Source organism: Festucalex cinctus, chromosome 3, assembly GCF_051991245.1.
Source record: "Festucalex cinctus isolate MCC-2025b chromosome 3, RoL_Fcin_1.0, whole genome shotgun sequence".
NCBI lineage: Eukaryota > Metazoa > Chordata > Actinopteri > Syngnathiformes > Syngnathidae > Festucalex > Festucalex cinctus.
The window spans coordinates 14,251,272-14,275,306 of record NC_135413.1 but is presented as its reverse complement, the minus strand read 5'-3'; the positions used below and the strand labels follow the sequence as shown (position 1 = coordinate 14,275,306).

General features: G+C 37.6%; 1 protein-coding gene across 3 annotated transcripts in view; it reads right to left on the bottom strand.

Moving 5' to 3' along the window:
- Positions 1 to 24,035, bottom strand: part of trim44 (tripartite motif containing 44) — a 49,884-nt gene that overhangs the window by 11,122 nt on the left and 14,727 nt on the right. For all 3 annotated transcript variants that reach the window (XM_077515964.1, XM_077515966.1, XM_077515963.1), the window contains 2 exons: positions 21,676 to 21,963; positions 17,494 to 17,516 (listed from right to left, as the gene is read on the bottom strand). In XM_077515964.1, coding sequence (XP_077372090.1) covers positions 17,494 to 17,516; positions 21,676 to 21,963 — 311 coding nt within the window. The remainder of the gene's footprint in view (positions 1 to 17,493; positions 17,517 to 21,675; positions 21,964 to 24,035) is intronic.

Sequence of the window (24,035 nt, the reverse complement as noted above, 5' to 3'; positions counted from 1 at the left end):
CTTCAGCTTAGAAGTAATAAATAGTGAGCACCAAAAGCACATGGTCTCCACACTCTTCATTTTTACTTTTAACTTCTTATAGTCAGAATCTGCCACTTCTCATTGTGTGATATCACCTAGACAGATTGAATCTTATGCATGTGGTCATTTTCCAATCACCTGTGACTCTTCCAATATTCACCTCAACTTTCCTCTCAACCTTTTTATTATCCCACCACAGGGCACCATCTTTTCAGGGTTACTTTGGGAGACCTTTTTAGGCTGACGTGACTACAGAACTGCCTTTGTCACAGGGCCAAACAACCATTATGAGGGCTGACTGGTCACAGCAGTGTCTACACACTTGGCAGGCTGGCAGCCCTGCCCCCTGTTGCCTCTTTCTCACAGCCCCTTCTCAAACAGTAAACCGCCGGCACCATCTTCATCAGCAAACTGACCAGGTTCCCCGACATGTAACCACAGAAACCGCACTGCACCGGAGAGACTTTGAAATTAAAATACTGTTTACACCCTGTTGAGAAATGATACCGACTCGTCGTCTTTCTGAACCTTCTCAGTCGTGGAGGGACATCAGAGACGGATATGGCAAAGAGGACAAAAAAGAAGAAACAATGCCATGAAACAGAGCTCAACAGATTGCCTATTAGCCAAAGCCTTCTGTTAAACGGAAAAAAAATAGCCTTGGTCCAAACCCTGTCATCCAAGTCATCAGTGAGAAGGACACTCAAGAGAGACAAGATAAACAACACACAGGCTCCAGATTTTAACTACTTAAAACTTATTGATAACTGAATTACAAGCAAACACATTCCTCTTATGTGCCAGTGTTAAAAACACTGCAGAATAAATTACTTGTTAGTTGCTATGCATGATTTTTTTCTAATTACAACCAAATGAAAGCGATAACAAATAGTTGTGGATAATACGATAGGCGGCATACTGCTCAACTCTTGACGTCACTTCCACCATACATCACACAAGCACGGACTGTCAGCGCACACAAGACTTTTTTTTTTTTTTTTTTTTTTTTTATAAAAAATAAATACATAAATACATGTAAACAGTCAATCAGAGTAAGTACATCATTAACGGAGCATAGAGGACAACAAAGAGGACAAATACAAAATTAAAAGATGCTTCACTTGTCTTTTTTTTTTTTTTTTAAACAACTTGAGGTACGTATGAGTGACATGTGTAGAGTGATGATGTAAAACTCGCAAAACGCGGATCCAAGAGAAATCCGCAAATCTCCATTTTGGCCTGAGATTTTGGAAACCTTTGTTTTTAATGAAAAACATCCCCGGGGACGTGTGGATAACAGGGCAAAATTCAGGAAAAAATATTTCCAGTTTGCAAAAACTACGTGTAAACAGGGCCTCAGAACATTACCCAAAGCTCTACCCCTATCAAGGTTAGGTCCTGCCATCTTGCTTTGAGAATGCCTTGCTACTAGGGGTGTTAAAAAAAAATCGATTCGGCGATATATCGCGATACTACATCGCACGATTCTCGAATCGATTCAATAATCGGCAGAATCGATTTTTTTTTATTTTTTATTTTATTTTTTTATTTTATTTTTTTTTTTATTTTTTTTTTAGGATTCACACCTTTAGCATGGAAGAATGTTATATGAACGGAACATTAAGCCTTAATATTTTATTTTAATGCTGTTCAAACATGAAACAAATTACAACGTCTATAAAACTGAAATTTCAGATAAATAAATAATACATTTTCATATAAATCTTACACTCTACAAGCTTACTGATTAGTATTTTCTAAATTTGAATGAAAAAAATCGCAACAATCGACTTATAAATTCGTATCGGGATTAATCGGTATCGAATCGAATCGTGACCTGTGAATCGTGATACGAATCGAATCGTCAGGTACTAGGCAATTCACACCCCTACTTGCTACTGACAACAATATGGGTATATGCCATGCTAGAGGCGGGACTTCCAACCGTGTTTTGCACATCAGCTTTGATTCTGGTTCCGGGTTGCGACGTGTGGGCCGCGTTCCAACACTCGCATCCCCCACCCCTGTGAGCCCCCCAACCGCGTGTTCCCATCGATGGGCGGGACCGCGCAGGGCGTCTTAGCTCTCTGAAGTGCTTCGGACAACTGACAGACACATTACACACTCGCACCCGTCGACGGGAACGCGCAACCGAGGGGCACGAAGTTGGAAGCACAAGTATTGGAACGTGGCTCACACGTCGTGAACCGGAATCAAAGCTGATATGCAAATGGAAATCCCGCCTCTTCCGTGGCATATACCCCATTGGTACCGGCCCACGTGATCGATGTCAAAATGTGCCAGTTAAGCTAAGTAGCTAAGAATATGCTAGTATGGAATGAGAGCTAGACAAAGCAGATGGAATTTTGCGAGTTTTGAATTTGTCCCCTCCCTTGATTGACAACCTTCAATTCAAGAAATGAAAGGCATACTTGCACATTGAGCTCCGCAAAAGTCCAAGTTTCAATTTAATAAATGGCATGTTTCCATTGGCATTTATAAAAGACATATATTATTTTTAACTGAAGAACCAGGTGTTCAATTACTTTTATGTTGGGTTTAATTAGACTGGTACGAAATTACAAATCACTGCTTCTTCCCCTCTTGGATACTGCAAGACTAACGGTACCTGACAAGACTTGAAACTCATTTTAAATGAGAGTCAGCAGAAATCATCATTAAAACGCCCTTTGATTAACCCCCAAAAATCCAGATGTTACCAGGCCGCCTCTCGTTTTGCTTGTGCTATGCTGGCACTGCTATGTCAGTGTAAGACCTTTTATTCCATTTTTTTTTTTTTTTTTTTGTCAGAAACTGAACCAAATTAATTTCAAAATTAATTTCAAAATTCCAATTTTTGCAGGTAGGTGATCAGCTTCCATAACCTATTTCTTGCTAAATCAAATGTGTTCCCATTTTTGCACAACCTAGTCTTTATTAAATCATGCCTGTAGAACAGTTGTTGCAGTCAACAAAACTTATGCGGCACCAGTTGTGGGACTGACCAAAATAAGGTGATTTTAGACAGTGTACGCTATACAAATGTTACAAATTCAAATCCATAGGTAATTAAATCCAAACCACCTCCACATTCCCTTCAGCTAATACTATACTTGTAGTAGGCCTGCTGAATTAAACATGAAAACCTTCACAAACGCTTCCCTCGCCTCACTTAGATGACAACTGAGCAGAGGGACACTGGGCTGAGCGAGGGAGATGGCCCATCCCACTGAGTCAACAAACATTTGCTGTGATGCTGCTGTGTCCAAATGTAAGAGCTCAAGGAAGGAAGATGTCTGCCAACTGTGTGCGTGCGTGTGCATGTGTGTGCCTGCTATTTCTGTCTTGACATATCCAACCGAGGGCCAGGGGCTTGATAAGGCACTGATTCATTGCACCTTGATTCAGTCTGCCACTATCTTCCCACATCTTTAACAAACTGAGAGCCGACCTGTAATTCTATACCAATGCAATGCAATGTAATGTGCATGTGTGTTGTGGAAAAGAGAACAGAGTTATAAAGAAATTCCCTATCTGTATAGTTAATTCCATTAATAACGTTGCAGGGTGTTCTAACAGTCCATAAATTACAAATCGGCATAATGAACACAATTTTCTATCGGTTCATTTTTTCTGGGTCAAGTAAGCTGGAGTCTTTCCCAGATGACTTGCAAGGACACCGAAATCAAGGGAATTCAATACTTATTAAAATGAATCTCTTAACTTTTCAATCATCAGAACTATCTGCTTGGGTTTTTGTAGAAATATTCACATCGTGACAAACTTTCCTCTTTGACTGATTATGTGGTTCAAATGACATAACTCCTATTTTTGCACCATGTGGCCCAATTCAGAAATGGGTCACGACAACAGAATAATAAATAAGGACAACGAATAACAATGGTAGACAGTGCAGTAAATGCTTGAGGTTACTTGCATTTAGTCAGCCAAATCCGTCCATAATAACTGAACAGCACACAATATAACATTTAATATTGTTATATTTGTTTACTGTTTTTCATTTGTGTTGCCCCTGTCTGATGTTGACACGTTTAATGGTTAACCTGCATTTTAAGCATGTGCATAGAGGGTCCTGCGATTGGTTGGCAACCAGTCCAGGGTGTCCCCCGCCTACTGCCCAGAGCCAGCTGAGATAGGCGCCAGCAGCCCCCGCGACCCTTGTGAGGAATAAGCGGTCAAGAAAATGGATGGATGGATGCATAGAGGGTTGTCTCAAGATGGGTCACTTAAAATGCATGTCAAGTATAATAAACACTCGATTAGAATACACGCCCCCAAAATTGTCCTTTATTTGCTGTTAATCAGAGGCACTTAAAATGGTGGATTCCCATTGATGTGAGTTTGAATAAGACTTAATTCATATTTTTTTTTTTTTTTTAAAGAGGAATGATGACAAGACGTTGAATCGGTAAGACTACCGAATGAACAATTCTGAGCTCTTAAAGAAAAAAAAAAAAAAAGAAGAAAAAAAAAAAGACTTAATTCATATAACATATCCCAGCTATAAGACGTGTGCACATTTGTGCAACCACATTAATTCAGTTGTTCATTTTTTTTACTCCCCCTCTCGAAAAGATTACTTTTTTTCAACTGAGTTGTAGATGTAATCTTATACGTCACATGAATAGTGGAAATTTGGAAATGATTGATCTTGTCTTCATTTTTTTTTTTTATGTCATACAAACGAGGCATTTGAATACGTAGAATATAAATCAGACAGATTTTTTTTGTTATTATTTTAGAATTGAATTAATAAAATAAGTTGTGTGTAAAAAGGCTCAACAGATCTGGTTTCTTTTTTGGGAAGAAAGAACCTCCACTGGGAATGAGAGTATGTTACAGAGTGAGATTGTTCTTTTCTCTTTTTTTCCCTCATTCTATTTTTTTTTCTACTCTTGGTGATGGAGTTGTTCATTAAAAATGTTAAAGTCTGTTGATTATTCCAATCTAGCTGTTGTAGAATCAGCCCCATTTAGGCATTCAAAGAAAGCTGTAATTATGAAGGTGAGTATGTGACCAATACCATGCATTTGCAGCCATGAAAGGCTACACTGGTCTCTGATCACAGATCTCATATTGTAATTAAAGGTGTGATTCGGATTTTAATGGCTGACAACCAACATCATATAACCAAATTAAGAGCTCTGTTACTGTAGATGTCCGCATTTAAGTTTAGTTGATTGACAATTACTACTCCTGGATCTGGCCCAATGGAGAAACATGAATTCACTGTTCATCTCCCCACAGGAGAAACACAGAATAACCACTTTCATTTTAAGAATAAAACATTTCATTAGTATTGTGTATAGACAATCCTTCATCATCATACGCTTTTAACAAATTTATATTTATTGAAAATACACTTCTTAAACACATTGCAAATGTGTTTAGAAACAAACAAAATTTAAGAACAATAATGTACACATTGTAGTGTCTTTGTTGGATACATACCATATTTATTGGACTAAAAATCCTTAAATGTTCTCAAAAATCGACAGTGCGCCTTATAATCTTGTGCACCTTCTATATGGATTAGGGGTGTGAATTGCCTCGTACCTGACGATTCGATTCGTATCACGATTCACAGGTCACGATTCGATTCGATACCGATTAATCCCGATACAAATTTATAAGTCGATTGTTGCGATTTTTTTTCATTCAAATTTAGAAAATACTAATCAGTAAGCTTGTAGAGTGTAAGATTTATATGAAAATGTATTATTTATTTATCTGAAATTTCAGTCTTATAGAGGTTGTAATCTGTTTCATGTTTAAACAGCATTAAAATAAAATATTAAGGCTTAATGTTCTGTTCATATAACATTCTTCCGTGCTTAAGGTGTGAATCCTAAAAAAAAAATAAAAAAAAATAAAAAAAAATATATATATATATATAAAATCGATTTTGCCTATTATTGAATCGATTCGAGAATCGCGCGATGTAGTATCGCGATATATCGCCGAATCGATTTTTTTTAACACCCCTACTATGGATGTTGGCTTTTGCACCCTAAATGAAGTGTGAAAAGAGCAAAACTGCCGCCGTGTATTCGTCTTGACAGTAATGTCCAGAAAAATTGTACAGATTGTATTATTAATGGATTAAAGTAAAAATGTGCTTTAAAGGAATACAAGACTTGTGACAAACTAACCAGCTATTCTGAGAGCCGGTTAATTTCAGCTCTTCCCTGAAAAAAAAAATCAATTTATGTTGAGGAATTATGATTTTTATAGCACTTTTTATGATTATTTTTGCATTGAGTACAGTATCGGCCATTTTGGACAGTCATGTGATAATCGTGACATATCCCGTGCGTAAAATATACATTGAATGACATGGCTGCCAGTGACAACAGAGACTCACGAGGAATTATCATGTCCCACGGCGGACATCAAAGTGGAATTATGCCCTATAGCAAAGAAGCACTTCTTCAAAAGCAACACAGCCACGGAGGACTCGCCAAAGATGTGTGTCGAGGTGAAAGCGGGGGTGAAAGTGGCCGATAAGAACTCATTCAGCTGGCCAGCTCATAGCAAGTCGGTTTTGGGGAGCGTCTACAAGTCGCGTGTTACAAAGGCTCAAAATACCAGTCAAGTTGTGGACTGTCCCTAACCTAGACGGTAAACATCCGCATGACTTTTACTCTGCTCGGCCAGCTACATGTCGTGTGCTAAGCATGCTTTAGCTCACATTAGGAGAGGACACCCTCCACCACCCCACCCCCACACGGAATGACATGAAATCTGACGTGCTGCGGACTTTACTCTGATCAGAATTGGCGCAGTATTTGGGATAGAAGACGGCCCATTATGTCAGCAAACTCCCATTCAAGTGAACAATGGCAGCTGCCATTTACATACGTCATCACAATCACGTAATAGCATTCACCACGGTATGTTCTTATTTTGATATTAATTGGTTAAAAAGAAAATTCAGGGAATAAGATGCCAGAGATACTTGTACTTTTATTCTTTATACACAATGCCTAATCAAATACTGGAAAATGAGTTATAAGTCTTGTACCGCTTTAAGCGTAGATCAGGAGCTTTAATTTAAGGGGTTTCACACACACGCACACACACACACACACAAAACAGGCATGATGAATAAATTAATAGTCTAGTGAAGGACTTCTCAGTCTGATAGAGCTTGACTGAAGAAAGAAAACCACCCAACAGCAAGTAAAGGTGGCTGCAGTGAAGGCTTCAAAATTTATAATAGAAACGCAAGTTATAGGGAAATCATAAAAACTGATCATCGTCCAAATACTTTTAACCATGATCATCAACACATTTTACATGCAAAATAGTCCTGCTGTCAAATTATACAATGTTAAAAAAACAAAGAAAAAACATCTGTGGGTGATATTCCGCACCAGGGTGCATGGATAGTTCATTACATTCTTTGCATTTAACGTATGCATATTGCACGTAAGGTATCAGATCTTTGTGGCTGCTTTTTAGAAACGATTATGATACCAATTTTTCCAATCAGATCATTTCATTTAGCATTATACTGTAGCGTGCTACAAAACCATTTCCCCCTGATTACTGTTTATTAATCAGTTATTGTGTTTATTTGGTATTATTTAGCGATTAAAAAATAATTAAGCAATATTAAACAAGAAAGATTGTCGCACTCGCCAACCTTTTTGAAATTGATTCAGTCATTGTTTTCTAAAGTAATCCGAGAATAGAAACAGAAATCAGAGAATAATTACTGCTTCGAGACTGAAATCAAAGGATTAGGACAATTTCAAATTAAATAATGGATTTAGCTTTAAATGATTACTCTTTTAATAAAATAAATGTCAATATTTATTTGATAATAATTATTTAGTTCTCGATTTCTTTAAGTTTGACACCTCTGCTTTGTATCTAATAAAATGTTCCATGCTGTGACAATGTGACTACATTACCATCTTCATCGATAACCCACTGTTGTCTCCCCCTGTCACCAGAAAAACGTGTCTTCAATCTCAACTGGGAGAAAGTCAAGTCACGACCCTGCGACTTTGTTATATTTTGACATCATTCCAAAACAAGTTTCAACAAATATTAATATTTTATTTTATCATTGAATTATTCATTTTCGTAAGGCTTTTACTGATGGCCACAAAATAATTCTCTCTTTCAAAATATACGGAGGAATTCAAAAACGCACATACTGTATGTGCCCTTGACTACAAGTGTGGGGACAAACACAAATTCACATGTGCATCACAAACAGCAAGGAAGAAAGGCAAGAAAGGATATGCAGGGGGAGATGTATTTTGCACACATGGATTAACAATCCATTATTCATTGGCGCCACAGACTTGAGTGCATCAACCCAAACACAGTTGTAACCCGATTCTGCCACGCTGCAGCGTTGGACGCATTGCAGACACTTAACCCTTTATCTTTGCTCACTAGGATCATAGCTTTCTAGCTGTCCACAGAGCAGGTCAATATGAGAAGCACTCTCAAATCTATACACAGTGAGCCAATCATCCCCAGCATAAAAAAAAGGTTGCAACTACTAGGTGCTTCATGAGGTAAATAAAGAAAGATGAAATATTAAACAGCATCACAATACATCATGATAATTCAAATGTGGGCTGTTGTTTCCGATTGGCAAACACGTTTTCAGGAAATTCTTATGAAGTTTGGTTAAGTTGGTTTACTTTAAAAAAAAAATGTATTCCGTGACAGTTACTAGCTCCCTGTTTAAAAATGTAGTTTTTAATGTGATCCAAGTACCACAATATATAAAGTAACACAACGTATAGTAACTTCATTTGTCCTCCAACCATGATCCCTGACACATCCCTGTTTCCTTCGCTTATCTGTTTGACCATGTGAAGGGCAAACTACTCACTGATGAGATACCGCCAGTTTCTCCATTGCCATGCCCTGTCAGGGGTCTCCATGGTTTCCATGTGCATTTACAGTATGAAAAAGGGAAGTAAAAAAAAAAAAAACAGTGGATGGTGTGGCATCTGCTCAATGACCATGATAGAATAGAACATCCATCCATCCATTTTCTTAACCGCTTACTCCTCACAAGGGTCAAGGGGGTGCTGGAGCCTATCCCAGCTGGCTTCGGGCAGTAGGCGGGGTACACCCTGAACTGGTTGCCAGCCAATTGCAGGGAGCATAGAACATTAAAGGGGAAAAAAAATCTGTGTATATTTGGTACCATAGGGGTTATACAGGAAAAACAATAAACCCAAAAAAATCTTCAAAACACAATGAGTTTCACATTAAAATTGGCATGGAGGGGTTCTTAGTGGAGAAAAAAAACAATGTTTAAAAATATTTTGAAAAATATTGAATAAAGTTCAGGGTGTACCCCACCTACTGCCCGAGGCCCGCTGAGATAGGCGCCAGCACCCCCCGCGACCCTTGTGAGGAATAAGCGGTCAAGAAATGAATAAAATTAAAAGAAAAAAAAAAGAAAAAACGAGTCCACTATATAATATACTCTGCAAAAGCAATCGCAAACTACATGGACTTACTAGTGTAAGTTGACTGCATCAGGTTCACTTGTATACACCACACATTTAAAAACATATGCCCCAAACTTTTTAGAACTGAGTCTGACCATAACTTTCCGATTCAATAGCTCAATAACAGAGTAACACATCAGAATTCGAATGTATGTATCTTCTACATCGGAGAAGCGAGATCCGGTCCTCGAGGGCCGCAGTCCTGCAGGTTTTGGATAGTTCCCTTCTTCAACACAGCTGATTCATGATCAGCTCATCGGCAAGCTCTGCATAAGCCTGATAACGAGCCTTTTAATTGGAATCAGCTGTACTTTGAGTAGGGAAATCTATAAAACCTGCAGGACTCCGGTCCTCGAGGACAGCAGTTTGCCACCCCTGTTCTACATGCTTCATGGAAAGAATCGACAGTCATATACTCACATACTCGGTCTGGGAATCTAAAGCATACCCAGGACCAAACGCTGTATCTGGACAAGCAGGGTCCCCTTCCGGGCTTTTCTCAACGAAAAAAAAAAAATGTATCAATTACATTGCACGAAAAACTGACCAATTCCATGATTTTGATTTGAATTGATTTGAAGAAAGTGAAGTAGAAGGCTGGGATGGTAGTTTTGACAGAGACCACACAAAACCAAGTCAGCAAGCAGAGAAGATAAGGACATGAGGCGAGCAGAGCAAAAAGTGTCTGCCTTCCTTGAGAGCCAAGCAGAAAGTAAACAAATTTAGGCAGGGAAAGTCAGAATTTAGGAAAGCTCCATCAGAAAACCTTTGTTTCTAAAATATTGTGAATAATTTAGTATAAAGTCTGCAACTAACTACTGTTTCATATTGTAGCCCTAGAACAGTGGTGTCAAACATGCGGCCCGTGGGCCGGATCAGGCCCGCAAAGCGGTTTAATCCGGCCCGCGAGATGATTTTGTAAAGTAAAAAAATGAAATAAAATTTTAAGTCGGACTAATTAATCAGCCGTCCACAATCAAAACATAATAAATTTGTACGTTCACAAGCAGTCCTCAGATGAGCAATGCAACTTGTATGGGGGAATGGTCCTGGATGTCATTATTTTACACACAACTTAAAGATATGGTTTGTTTTATTATTATTATTATTATTATTATTATTATTATTACACAAATACTTGGAGATATGACAAGGATTAACATCCTTATAATGTCATTAACTTGCCACACAATGCATTCCAGGAATAATATATATATATATATATATATATATATATATATATATATATATATATATATATATATATATATATATATATATATATATATATATATATATATATATATATATATATATTACACAAATACTTGGAGATATGACAAGGATTAACGTCCTTATAATGTCATTAACTTGCCACACAATGCATTCCGGGAATTCTATATATATATATATATATATATATATATCCATCCATCCATTTTCTTGACCGCGTATTCCTCACAAGGGTCGCGGGGGCTGCTGGCGCCTGTCTCAGCTGGCTCTGGGCAGTAGGCGGGGGACACCCTGGACTGGTTGCCAACCAATCGCAGGTATATATATATATATATATATATATATATATATATATATATGCAAAGCAGGTAGATTTAACACGTCCGGAACTCATACAGGCGCAAGTCTTGCCACGTGCCATTCGCATTTGTGTTACTTCTTGGAACAATATGATGACTAGAGGTGTGCAAAATTTCCGATTCTTAGATTATTCACGATTCGGCCGTGGAACAATCGAGAACGATTCACAAAAGTCCAAATTCCGATTATATAAATATGCCAAGGGAACCGAAACTAAAAGTGGACCGGAGCGAAAAGTACGCGGAACTGAAACGCAGTAGCGCGCGCGGTCTTCGGGACGCTTAATGGGACGGACCGAGAGTACACATCCACAACTCACGCCTCGACATTCAAAACAACAACAAGCATGGCTGAGCTGACCAACCCACCTCTTCGTCAGATCAGACCTGCTCCGAAAAGGCAAACAACTTCAGGCGGAAGTATCAGCTGGCTGGCTGCAGTGCGTCGGTTAGCGTTCTACAGGGCGCCGCGCAGTGATACGAACGAACGAACGAACAGAAAAGTAGTGGCTGGCGGTAATGGCGTCTGACTTTATTCAGAAAAGAGTATTGTGGTGGAAATGTATCACGCTTTTGAAAACAAATAGTTTTTTTTTTAGAAGAAAAACGCTTTATTTCCGAGACCCCAGCCAGCTTGCTGGACTATTTTCCTCTCGTCCAATGTCGAACATGAACGCGTGTCACCGAACGCTGTCAGAAAGAAGTCAGTGCTGATCGCACACACGTGAGGATCAAATTGAGATTCATGTTAAAAAAGCCGAACGATCCCTTTAATGTTTACACGTTCATGTTTACACAAGTTAAAAAGCAGAAAAGCACTTGAGGGTTTTTTTTTTGTACCTCTGAGAAACTTTAATGTTTACATGTTCATCTTTACACAATTTAAAAAGCAGGAAAGCACTTTTTTTTTTTTAGGCATTTGTATTGAAGTAGTAGTTCACATTGTCTTTCATTTATATCTCAGTGCACTTTTGAGTGGATAAAAATAATATATTTTTGCTCAATGCTATGTTTTATTCTGTTGAAGACTGAATATACTTAAAAGCTGTTGTTACAGAATGAGGACTTGAGTATTTTATTTACTGTTTTGAACTGTTAACTTGATACTGAAATAGTAGTTTATTTAGGCCTGAGAGGACGTTTGTACTATTTTTGTAACTAATGTACGAAACATTAAAAGCACCAAAATACATTGGTTTTTTTCTGCTGCCTGGGGGGAAATCAATAATCGTTTTATAATCGAATCGTAGCCTCTGAATCGTAATCGCAATCGAATCGTGAGGTGCCCCAAGATTCCCACCTCTAATGATGACAGTTGAGCTCCTTAATTTAGCCTGGCACACAAATAGCAAAAATATGCGTATAATTGGCGGCAATCGTTTTTTAAGTTATCTACCGTTATTTTACCGATGCGGCCCACTTGGTAATATATTTTCCTCCATGCGGCCCGTGAGCTAACATGAGTTTGACACCCCTGCCCTAGAATGAATTGGCTCAATTTGGCGTGAATCTGTCAAAAGTCGTCATATTCTACATTGTGTCAATTGATTCTCATTTATGTAGTAAATTCTACAATTAGTATAAAATACAATATAAATCATTTTAGGATCAATCTGTCCAAGCACTCCCCAGTGTTCATACAAATGTAGTTAATGTGCATCAATATAGAACATATGTAAAACAGAAAGGAGGGTCAGGAAGTACAAGAGATGTGGGGGTTAAAGCAGAGGAATGAAATTTTCATTTAAATGCATCTCATTAAGGCAACAGTCTGGTGGATGAGCTGAGACAGAAAAGTGAGATTTAAATTCACAAGACCTTGGCAGGCATTGTATTGATGTGGAACTGGTGGAAAGATGTGTGGGGGTGTAAGAATTATAGTCTGAGGGGAGTTCTTTGTCTTTTCTACTGATATTGCACTCAGTTAGCAGAATTCTGTTTTTGCTGTATAATCAATTTTCTTTTGATTTTTATTTTTTTTTTGCAAAATCCCCTCTGGAATTATACCTCTCTTCTCATCTTCCAGTTTTTCTCTTACCCCTATTAGATATATTTATTTAATTGTATTGTTGAACCAAGGGACCATGAAACTAAAATTATGGTTGTCAAGAATCCAGCCAAATGTGTTAATTGTGACTTGAAGCATTTGATTCAAAATTTCCTGCACTACTTGCCTGCAACCAGCAGATGTGCTGTTGATTCTTTACATACAGATGTACTTGAAAGTTTACATACCCTTGGCATATGTAAACTTATGAGCACAACTGTAAATGTACAAAAGCTGAACATATCTTAAAGACAGAAAAAAAAAAAGAAGCTATGAATCGTCATCAAAATTCAAATGCACATCTCTACTCATATCAACTTTGATCTCCGAAAATACCAGAACAATTGCCACAGTATTTTGGATTTTATGGGCATTAAGACTTTTTCACACCATACAGTGCACTCTTAAGTTTACATACCCCTAAGGTATGTAAACCTTCCGGCCTAAAGAATGATAAATAAATAACCCTATAGGACATTGATACATTCTCAGAGCCCTCAGATACGGATAATTTACAACTAATAATATCATTCATTCATTAATTTTACATCAATTTGATCAAGGACATTTAGTCAAATGCTCACCCCAGTACAGTTCTTCTCAAACATTCTCCTTGTGATAATTCCCTACAATGTTATTTTCTACTAGTTATATTAGATTGTGCAAAACTGCATTTTAGTGCAATATGGTGGCCCTGAGAGCAATTATATCAGTGAGTGTTTAAGATGTAGCAGTTAACCTTGGTCAAGGGCAGCTGCATCTCGCCCTTCGGTCCAGCGTTGCTGCCATCTGCTCCCAACTGGAGCTCATAATATTGGATGAACCATCAATGACATATCGCTTTCCACATAAATAAATAAAATACAGAACCCAGGAGACAACATGACAGTGATTTATAACATGCATGCATGACTTATTGTGTAACTCGTGCTTGTAAGATATTGTTGGTGTCGGGCCAAAACCTTATCAGGAGACCCCAAAAACGGCATGCTTCTTCAACCATTAACATGACATCATCAAACAGAGCAAGCAATTTTATTTTTCAATTTGGTCAATGATCTGTAAAAAAATAACAACCCAAATGTAGACAGAACAATAGTAGAGATTTTTTATTTAGTTTTTTTAAAGAAAATATGAAAAACTATATACCAAATTGTGACTTATGAGGGTTCGGCCCGGCGCCAGCCATATGCAAGTTGTATGCGAGCTTTACATATTTGGTGAGTGCAATTTAGCGACCCACCCATGCTTTTCGTATCGCACACATTTGCACACGTGACTTATGAATCTCGTGTGAGCAAGATGTATCTAACGCATGCACCTAGCATGTGCACAGATTTGCGTAACAAACAGCCAACCCTCCTCCTCATCAATTCTCGGTTAGAGCTCACTACAGCTCATCAAATTTTTAAAAATCTTACTTGTAGCCAAGCCAGTGTTCCCTCTAAGCACCGTCTCACCCTCACCCTCTCAACGCATAGCAAATGTATGTAGCAGCACATAAAAAATAAATAAATAAATAATAAAAATGCTAACCTGAGCTGTGTTGGCATTTTGCATTTTCATATTCACCTCAAACAAAGACATTGAAGAGTATTTGGCAAGGGGTTGATGAAGCGATAAGAAAAAAAATGTATTAAAAAAAAAAGAGGAATTCTATAATAAAAATACTATTAGAGTAATTATTTCTTCAGAGGAAAGATGTGCTGAGATTTTTGAGGAGGGCTGTTGCAGACTTGTATCTTGTTCTGTGGGTGGAAGGTGCACTTTGAGGAAAGAGCACAGGCAGACAGCCAGGAGGCTCAAGGAGCCCTTTTTCTTTGACAACAATGTGCCGGATCAATAAGTAAGAGTCTGAGAATGAAAACTGTTTGGGATGGTCTGACACAAACCAAGGTAAAAAGTGTCATTTCATTACAAATGAACACAAACCAAAACCAACAGAAGCTAAAAATTTGTATTTTTTTCAAATGTTGACACAAATCAGTTATCACCAATTTGCAACTACAATATATAACAGCAATAGTGAAGGGTGCAAAACATGATCTAGGGTTGCAGTAATAGTTTGCATACACACACCTTGACATAGATCAAGATTGTCATTATTTCTCTCATAGAGACAGAGCTTGTCATTTCAATTGATTAAATCGGGTACATGTAGATGAGAGTCACAAACTGCCTTGCTAGGAAACTGTGACTCACATCTGAAAGGTTGACTTTGAAGGAAAGGGAGTACTTGAGGAGGATAAGCAAGTGTTGTTTTGGTATTGAACAATGTGTGAGACTGCCAAGAAAGATATTTGGATGTTGTATGTTAGTTTGCATGTTGTAGAGCAAGCATGTCAAACTCCCAGCCCACGGGTAACTTCCGACCCGCAAAACAATTTTCTCAGGCCCGTGGGACCACTTTGAAATCAACACGGATTTGGCTGCCACAGCGGGCATCAGCAAATAATATAGTAATATAGTATACACGGTATTTGGTGACCCCAGTTTTTTTGGCTTTATTTTTACAAGACTGTGTAGGCCTGCAGCAGGCCATTATGTTGTATATATATATATATATATATATATAGTACTGACTACACTACCTTTAGCATGTCACCAAAAGTACCAATAATAACTGTGTCACCAAAAGTTATAACAATAATTTAATACACATCTAGAAACAAATACCACTGTACTGTTTCTGTAGAAAATAACATGACATGACAACATAGTCGCAACTAGGGGTGTAAATTGCCTAGTACCTGCCGATTCGATTCGTATCACGATTCATAGGTCACGATTCGATTCGATACCGATTAATCCCGGTATAAATCTATAAGTCGATTATTGCGTTTTGTTTTGTTTTTTCTATCTAAATTTAGAAAATACTAATCAGTAAGCTTGTTAATGTACACCGTAGATTTGTATGAAAATGTATTTATTTGAAACTTGAGTCTTATAACTGTGAGCCTCTGTATTTAACAATCTGTTGCAATCCGTTTCATGTTTGAACAACATTAAAATAAAATATTAAGGTTTAATGTTCCCTTAAATAACATTCTTCCATGCTTAACGTGTGAACTCTAACCTTAAGTAAGATGTTTTTTTTTTTTTTAATATTTCCATAAAAAAATATTTAAATATCGATTCGGCCACATATCGAATTGATTCGAGAATTGCGTGCTGTAATATCGCGATATATTGCCGAATCGATTTTTTTGAACACCCTTAGTCGCAACTGTTACTTGATGTAACCTCAACAAAGAATGAGCAACGCTTCCTCCGACTCTATCCGTCTTGTGAAGTGCTGATGACACAAAAACTACTAATTATGTAGAAAAGACCAGAAAGTGACTCATTCTTTAAGATAAATATGTTAATCTTTATTATTCAAGTCCCTTAACCATTGACTAATTTTATGCATTTGTATAATGTTTTTGTGTGAGAAATTTAGTTGACGTAATTTGCACATGCACAGTGGCGAAGAGCAGAGTTTGTACACATTCGAACATCTGAGGTGGTTTGCATCAATGCCTAGTAAGGTGTGAATTGTAATTCGCATGCAGGGAAACACATTATCTTGGGAAGAGCCTGTTTACACCACAATGTTTCTTTATGAATGTTTATATGACATTCTTTAACATACGTGTTGCTTTGTGGCAATTGTAAAGTTAAAATCAGGCTGCTTGGAGTGCACCAGAAGTGGTGTGAAGCGCTAACAGGACGTGTCGTGTTTGCTGCCTAAATGTCGCCGGCATATCAGCGTTGGATATATCTGCCTTTAAGTGTTTTTCCCATGGTTGGTACGCTTGCCTATTGGTCTCGTTTATAAAGTTATTAACCAATCAACAGCTTGTGCTGAAATGGCTTCCATTCTGTACTGGATTCTGCACTCCTTTTTTGGGGGCACTATGGTGAACCGAATGGCATATTTGAAGAACACTCTTTGAGTTTGGCCGGTGTGAAGCCGTGTGCACTCAGATCATATTTTCAAACCCATCCACAAATAGGGAACGGGGACTGGAGGCTCAAGTCAGAGCGCCACTGTCTTGGTTTTTGAAAAAAAAAAATTCCCCCCCAAAATGCGATTTATACTCCGGAGAGATTGAAGTGTCGTCCCCCCCTTTCAATTCATGATGCATTTTTTACTTGGTGTGATTTATACTCGGGGGCATCTTATAGTCCAAAAAACTTTTTTTTATTTTTTTTTTTTATGGAGTGGCCGGTTCCTTGTCACGTTGCTACTGAACAAAGTGTTTTTGAAGTGCCCTTAGTTTACACTTAAGTATTATGCTGTGAAGAAGGTGAGCATGGATCAAACTAGCATCCTTACCTTGGTCTGGCCTCAAAGTCATGCTGTAAATAGAAATAAAAAAAATAGAGTTAGAATAAAATACTAAAAGTCATTGTGCAGGTGCTGCGGGTAATAAAGTACAAGGTAAACAAAATAATTCACATTAACTAGGGCCACAGCTGGTGAGGCTTTCAATCTGACCCATTAATTCTCCCTCTCATTTTGCGATGACGGAATGTTCTCTGTTTGTTTTGTGTTTGTCTTTATTTTTAGCAGCCATTTTGGCAGTTAACTCTTTGACTGCCAAACCTCTGTTCTTCACGGAAAACAAGCCAAGCCAATGAATGAATGAATAAATTTCAGGTTAAAAAAAAAATGTTTCATCAAAAACTGACAACGGGTCCCACAGACCCAAATGCCATACCAGGGTTAAAATACTTTGAGTAAAATTGATATGCTGAGCAAAAACCTTGTCACAGTAATTTAAAGAGCACAAAATTTCCTCTTATATTGGCTACAATGAAATGTACTGCAGAGCTGGACCTTGACTACAGCCAACATGAATATAGTGACACTTGCAGGCACTAGGTAGTTGGAAGCACAACCCTAAAGTGGAATGATCAGTGTCGGCCAGTGTGCAGCAACTTGCTGTCTACCTCATCAAGCTGAAAATGTAATGTGTTTTAGATCTTTCCAAATATTGTTTTAAATATTTGAACAGGGAGGGGGTTTGCTTGGGACTCAAAAGTCCACTAGTGAAATGCAAATACCCCAAAAAAAGAATAAATCTACTGGTTGTACAGCACATTTGCAAAGACACTGCTGTTTTTCTAGTTGTTTAATATGCAACCTTTTTTTGATGTAAGAGTTAGAATTTTAATTGGAGTGGAACTGGGGGTGGTATTTATTCAGCTTTATTCTGCAGTTGCTCTGAGCTTTCAAAGCCATTAATTGAGCTCCACTTATTCTCTCGAGCAGTGAAAAAGTAAAGCACTATATTCTCTTCCACTCCTAGAGGAACTGTAAGCTTGCAGTTGCTTGGGTTTTACGGTATATTATTTCCACAACATTTATGAATGAAATTTCCAAAGGTATTCACTTATATTGTACTTCAGATTATTTAACACTGTATATTATCAGGATATCATTATCATCACTGACAAGTTCTCTCTGACGCAACTCCTTGTAAAAATACACGAACTGAGAAAAAACACCTTTTACTTAGCCCGATCGACGGAAGTAAACTTGCTTCAGTCTGTGCTCAGTCCGTGTATTTATACGAATCTTTGTGTCAATACATAACTCGCTAGGTTTGTCTTTATTAATTGTTATTAATTTTAGCTGGGTAATTTGATGGCCTAGTAGGCAGCTTACGCTGGGGTTCATACTGGGAACTCTGTAAATGTTTCATTGATTTACACAAAGTGAACATAGCATCGATTCGCAACAGGCACTTTGACACCATTGTTTACCTCCGACTTATAGTTGTGAAGTCCGCTTTTCTGCTTATTTTAATATTATGAATATATCCTTCCATACTGTAGACCAGGGTTCAATTCCGGTCCTCGAGGTCCGGGGTATTGCAGGTTTTAGATGTTTCTGCCTACCAACACACCTGATACTAAAGATCAGGATCATGATCAGGCATGCTGATGAGCTGATTATATGAATCAGGTGTGCTAGTGGGCGGAAACATCTAAAACCTGAAGGACTCCAGACCTCGAGGACAGGAATTGTTGTACCCTGCTGTAGACACTTTTTCTTTGTTCTGGAAGATATCACACTTGTATTGTTCCAAAAACATTCACTGACATGCTCTGGTGCATTCATTTACATTGTAAGTGCCCAGAAAGATGTCGGAACTGAGGGGTGTGGGGCTTTCGTGACAGGTCAATTACATTTTAGAGCAACTTGAAAATGTTGCCAAATCTCTCATACTGTTTGCTCTCAAAAAGTCCCAACTAAACCCTCAGGTTCAGCTATCACGATTGTGCGATATTACCACGAGTCATTAAGCAAATATTTTTTTAACAAACATAATTTTTCTTGGGATTTGAGACTTTTAATATTAAAATCCAACGTATCCTCCTGTGTTTCCATTTTTAAGACTTTCAAAAGATTAAAACAATACAAATTAAGGCCTTGTTGTTATTTGTGGGAACCTTGCCTCATACAGAGACAGTATAACCACCAGCAATCAATTAATGAACTCAGCCCATCATTTCTCAGCTCGAAAAGCAATCCACAGCAGAGAGACTGTACAACCATTAATGTTGCTGACCTAACCCACTGCAGCATCAAGAGTACACTAAAGATACTGTGGCTGGTGGTAATTACCACAAATATAGCAATGTGATGTTTTAATTTGCGGCCACGGAGTAGTAAATGCTTCCTCTTCAGTTTTTAGATGAGAGGTGAAGGAACATGTTAACTGTTACTGAGTTTAAAATGGATAGAAGAATACAGATATGTTTCAGGCCTCTGTAACACTGAAGCTCAATGCACAAACTAAACATATTTCAGTCAGAAGTCATCTGTCATAAATTGCTGACCAGCAGAGAGAGAGAGGAAAACAGGTACTGTATTGGAAACAGTATACAATGGCTAATTTCTTTCATTGGAACCATACTAAATGTTTAGGTGGAGTGTTTATTCTGACCAGCCAATAGCAAGTAATTGCTTATTGACAAGCTTGTCTTTACAGCCCCAATTTCTAGCTGAAGATTAAATGCATTATTTAATTACAACAAAGCCATTGGCAATGTTTGCTTCATGCTAAGTATAATCAAAGAGATACCAATTTAACCTCAGATAAAAATGTGTTCCTTTTCACTTTGTAGACAGGATTGGTGCCCAATTTTTAGCTAACTCAGCCTTGGAAATGAATGACTACAGTTAAATTGTCAGGGGTAAAGTCAAAGGACTAAGGCATACAAATCACTTTAAAATCTTCCTTGCAGAAGAACTCTCTTTGGATCCAGAGGACCACATTTGCGCAAGGATCACATTTGAACTGCATCAGAGTTGTGTCTATACGACTGGATTAACTTCAAGTGAGCGGTGTGGCACAGAGGCTCATGTTAAAACACATCACTTCATAAACTTGAATTACCTTGTGATTGGTTGTTAGCCATAAGGCTGCAGGATTATGGCCAAAATGATAATCACGGTTATTTTTGGTTATAAATAGGGATGGGTGAGTACCGATACCAGGTATCGGTATTGGGCCGATACCAGCCTTTTTTCAAGTACTCGAGTATTTGTGATGCAGACGAGTACAAGCGACGGATGGCAGAGGGTCAAGACGTTAAGTGAGTCCTCCTTGCCTGTAACTGGCACTAGCTTGCAGCAGTTTTTCACCAAAACTTCACCGGTTTGGAAATACTTCAAAATGGTGAATCTTAAACTAAACGAGCATTTTTGTGTTTTATTTTGAGCGTTAAGACTATTGAAGAGTGACTGTGCTTTTTTTTTTTTTTTTTGTCAAAATTAAAGGAAATATATTTGTTTAAAAATATCTTTTAGTGATTTTTTTCATTTGTCAAAATGTACTACTGGTATCGGCAGTTGGTATCGGTATCGGTGAGTACTGAGGGTCTGAGTATCGGTATCGGTCTGAAAAAAAGTGGTATCGAACATCCCTAGTTATAAATGTATAATTATTCATCAATGAAAACATTTGCATTTTTATTGCAATTTATTTTTATTTATTGGTTGGGAGGGGGTGGTGCTTGGAGAGCAGAATGACATAGAAAAACGCCACTTCGGTCATGAGTTTGGTGAGGAACTAGCATAACACTGCTAAAAGCTCCAAAAAGTTGATTTTTCAAGTTTCTGTCCCTTTAATGTGTGCTATGCGTCTCATGCTTAGATGTGCACATACACGCCATTTCTGCCTTTGGAGATACAACATATGTTGTATAATTGTCACATAATAACACCTAATTAATGAAGTTGTGGATATTTGTGACATTTTCCATATTTACATTTGACTTGGCAGTAGTTCCTGAAAATAAAAATAAGAATAATCACACAGCCAACACCAGCCGTAATGTTTCGAGGCGTGGCTGGGCCGGCTGACCAATAATGCAAAACTCAGTGAGGTACAAAATGAGCATCAGTGCCAGATAATTGTGAGTCTTTTCTGAGGAGGAGACAGCATTAATTGGCTGGGCAGTGTAAAGAAGCACAGGAAGGTAATAAGGAGAAAGGAAAAGTTACCGTTGATCTATGACCTGGTCCTGATGCTTCTGGGAGGGCCCCTGCTGCCAGTACTTGACCGATTTTTCCCTTGTCCAACAAGTATAGCTGGTGTGTAATGCTGGCCACTTCTTCCTCGAGGCGCTCAGTTTGGACATTGATCTCTGCAATCTTCTCTGCAGCAGTTGCTGTCAGGAACGCCTCTTTGAGATCTAAAAGGTGTAGGGCCCTCTTTTCTTCCAGACATACCAATCTGCGAAGTGCATCAAACTGGCTGCTCACATAGGCCTCTAATTCCACTGAAGACGTCTGAGTTATAAATATGAAAGGACAAGAAAAGTACAGTTAATTCATATACAAAAAACTACTATATAATCAGTTATAAATTATATACATTTACTATAAATCTGTCCCACCTTAGATAGTTATTTTATTTTTTAATGAGGCCATAACACATTGGTGTCCAAACTACAGCCATTTGCTGTCCATTTTTTAGTGGCCCGCGACATATGCTAAAAATGGCATTTGACTCAGTTCAAATAAAATAAAAACAAAAATGTTTGGAGATGGTCAAAGTAAGAAGGGAGGGTGTCGAAAAACACTATTGCTATTAAAGGTTATTTTAGTTAACTAAAACTCATGAAAAAACAATTTTGTGAACGAAATAAAATAAAAACGAAGATGCTTTTTTAAAAAAGAAAACTAACAAACTACATTTTGTGTTTACAAAACTAAAATAAAACTAACTAATTATAGCAAAAAATGTCCTTCGTTTTAGTCTTTGGTAATTAATTTAATGCATGAGCCTTTGGGTATGATTTTAAATGTGATTTTTAGTAGATTTATTTTGATATAAACCGTAGTAATGACGTCGCGCCCATGGTGTTTTTATAAATATTGCGCACAAGTAATACACATTTAAAAAAAAAAAAAAAAAAAAAAAAAAAAAAACTAAAACTAATACTGAAACTAACTAAACTAAAACTAAGCATTTCTTAAAGAACTAAAAATAATAAAAAAAACTAACAGAACCACCCTGAAAACTAAGTAAAACTAACTAAATTTAAAAAAACAAAACTCAAAACGAAATAAAAACTAAAATGAAAAATTCCAAAACTATAATAACCCATATTACCAACCCAACTGCCATATTACAAATAAATTGGTTTATATACTGTAGCATTTTTCTAAATATGCAAAAGCGCAAATAAATTATTTGTACAATTTTTAGGCCTAAACACAATTTCTCTTCATAACATTATGTGGCCCTTGCGTCCTCCTGAAAAAAGTTAAGGACACCCCTGTTGTAACATAACTAAACGTGGGAAAAGTGAAATGTTGTGAATAATTTCCAAATGCACTGTATCACTGTATTTACACAATTACCGTAGTAGGAATACACTGACTCAACTGCACATGGCGTAGTCCTCCACTAAATGTGTTTATTTGTAATCATATAATTCACATGAAAAATACTAAACTGTTCGACTAGACTTTATATGAGGTGAAATTGTATTTGACAACAAAATAAAAAGGTCTATTACGGAGAAATGCAGTGAAATATCAAACTTTTACAAACACATAATATGCTAGAACCTTCCAAGAATATCGTCGCCGGCGTCAAGTTGGTGGTACATACAAATTACATGAAGGCAGACCATCCGCAACAATGTGGTAAAATTAAGGTACCGATAGTGAAAAGGATAAATAATGAAATTCCCAGTCACGTGAAGGATGTTAATAGCTGCACTTTTCAGTCTAGGTTAAACAGCTCTAAATGGGTTCCCCTCAGTGCAATTAGTTTGTGCTGATACAAACACTGATATAATAGCACTCTGGCGAGCACCTCCTCACCAACATGCAGAGGACTTCATAGACTTCAGCGAGTTAACGGGTCAGCACATTTGATAAGATGATATAATCACATCTTGCCATAAGTCAAACAAGTGTAATGAAGCAAGGTAATCACTTCACGGGGCAAGGAAAGGGTGATAATTGTTTCATTTGGCTTTATCTTTTTAGCTTACTAATTAATCTACATGTATCTCAATACACAAACACAATGTTCCCACTGGTAATGTTTTATCTTAACTGCCAAGTTTCAACACCACCAGCTCTAAATGATCCGTTGATTGTCAGATAGCGTGGTAAAGGTAATCATGGAATGAACACATTCTGTTTTCGGCTATTTTAATCTCTCTTAACACCTCTTCTAAGAGTGTTGTTAAATGGCTTCATCACTAATAGCTTGCGAATAGAGGTTTTGATTACAGAAAACTCACATACCGTATTTTTTGGATTATAAGTCGCAGTTTTTTTCATAGTTTGGCCGGGGGTGCGACTTGTACTCTGGTGCGACTTATGTGTGAAATTAACACATT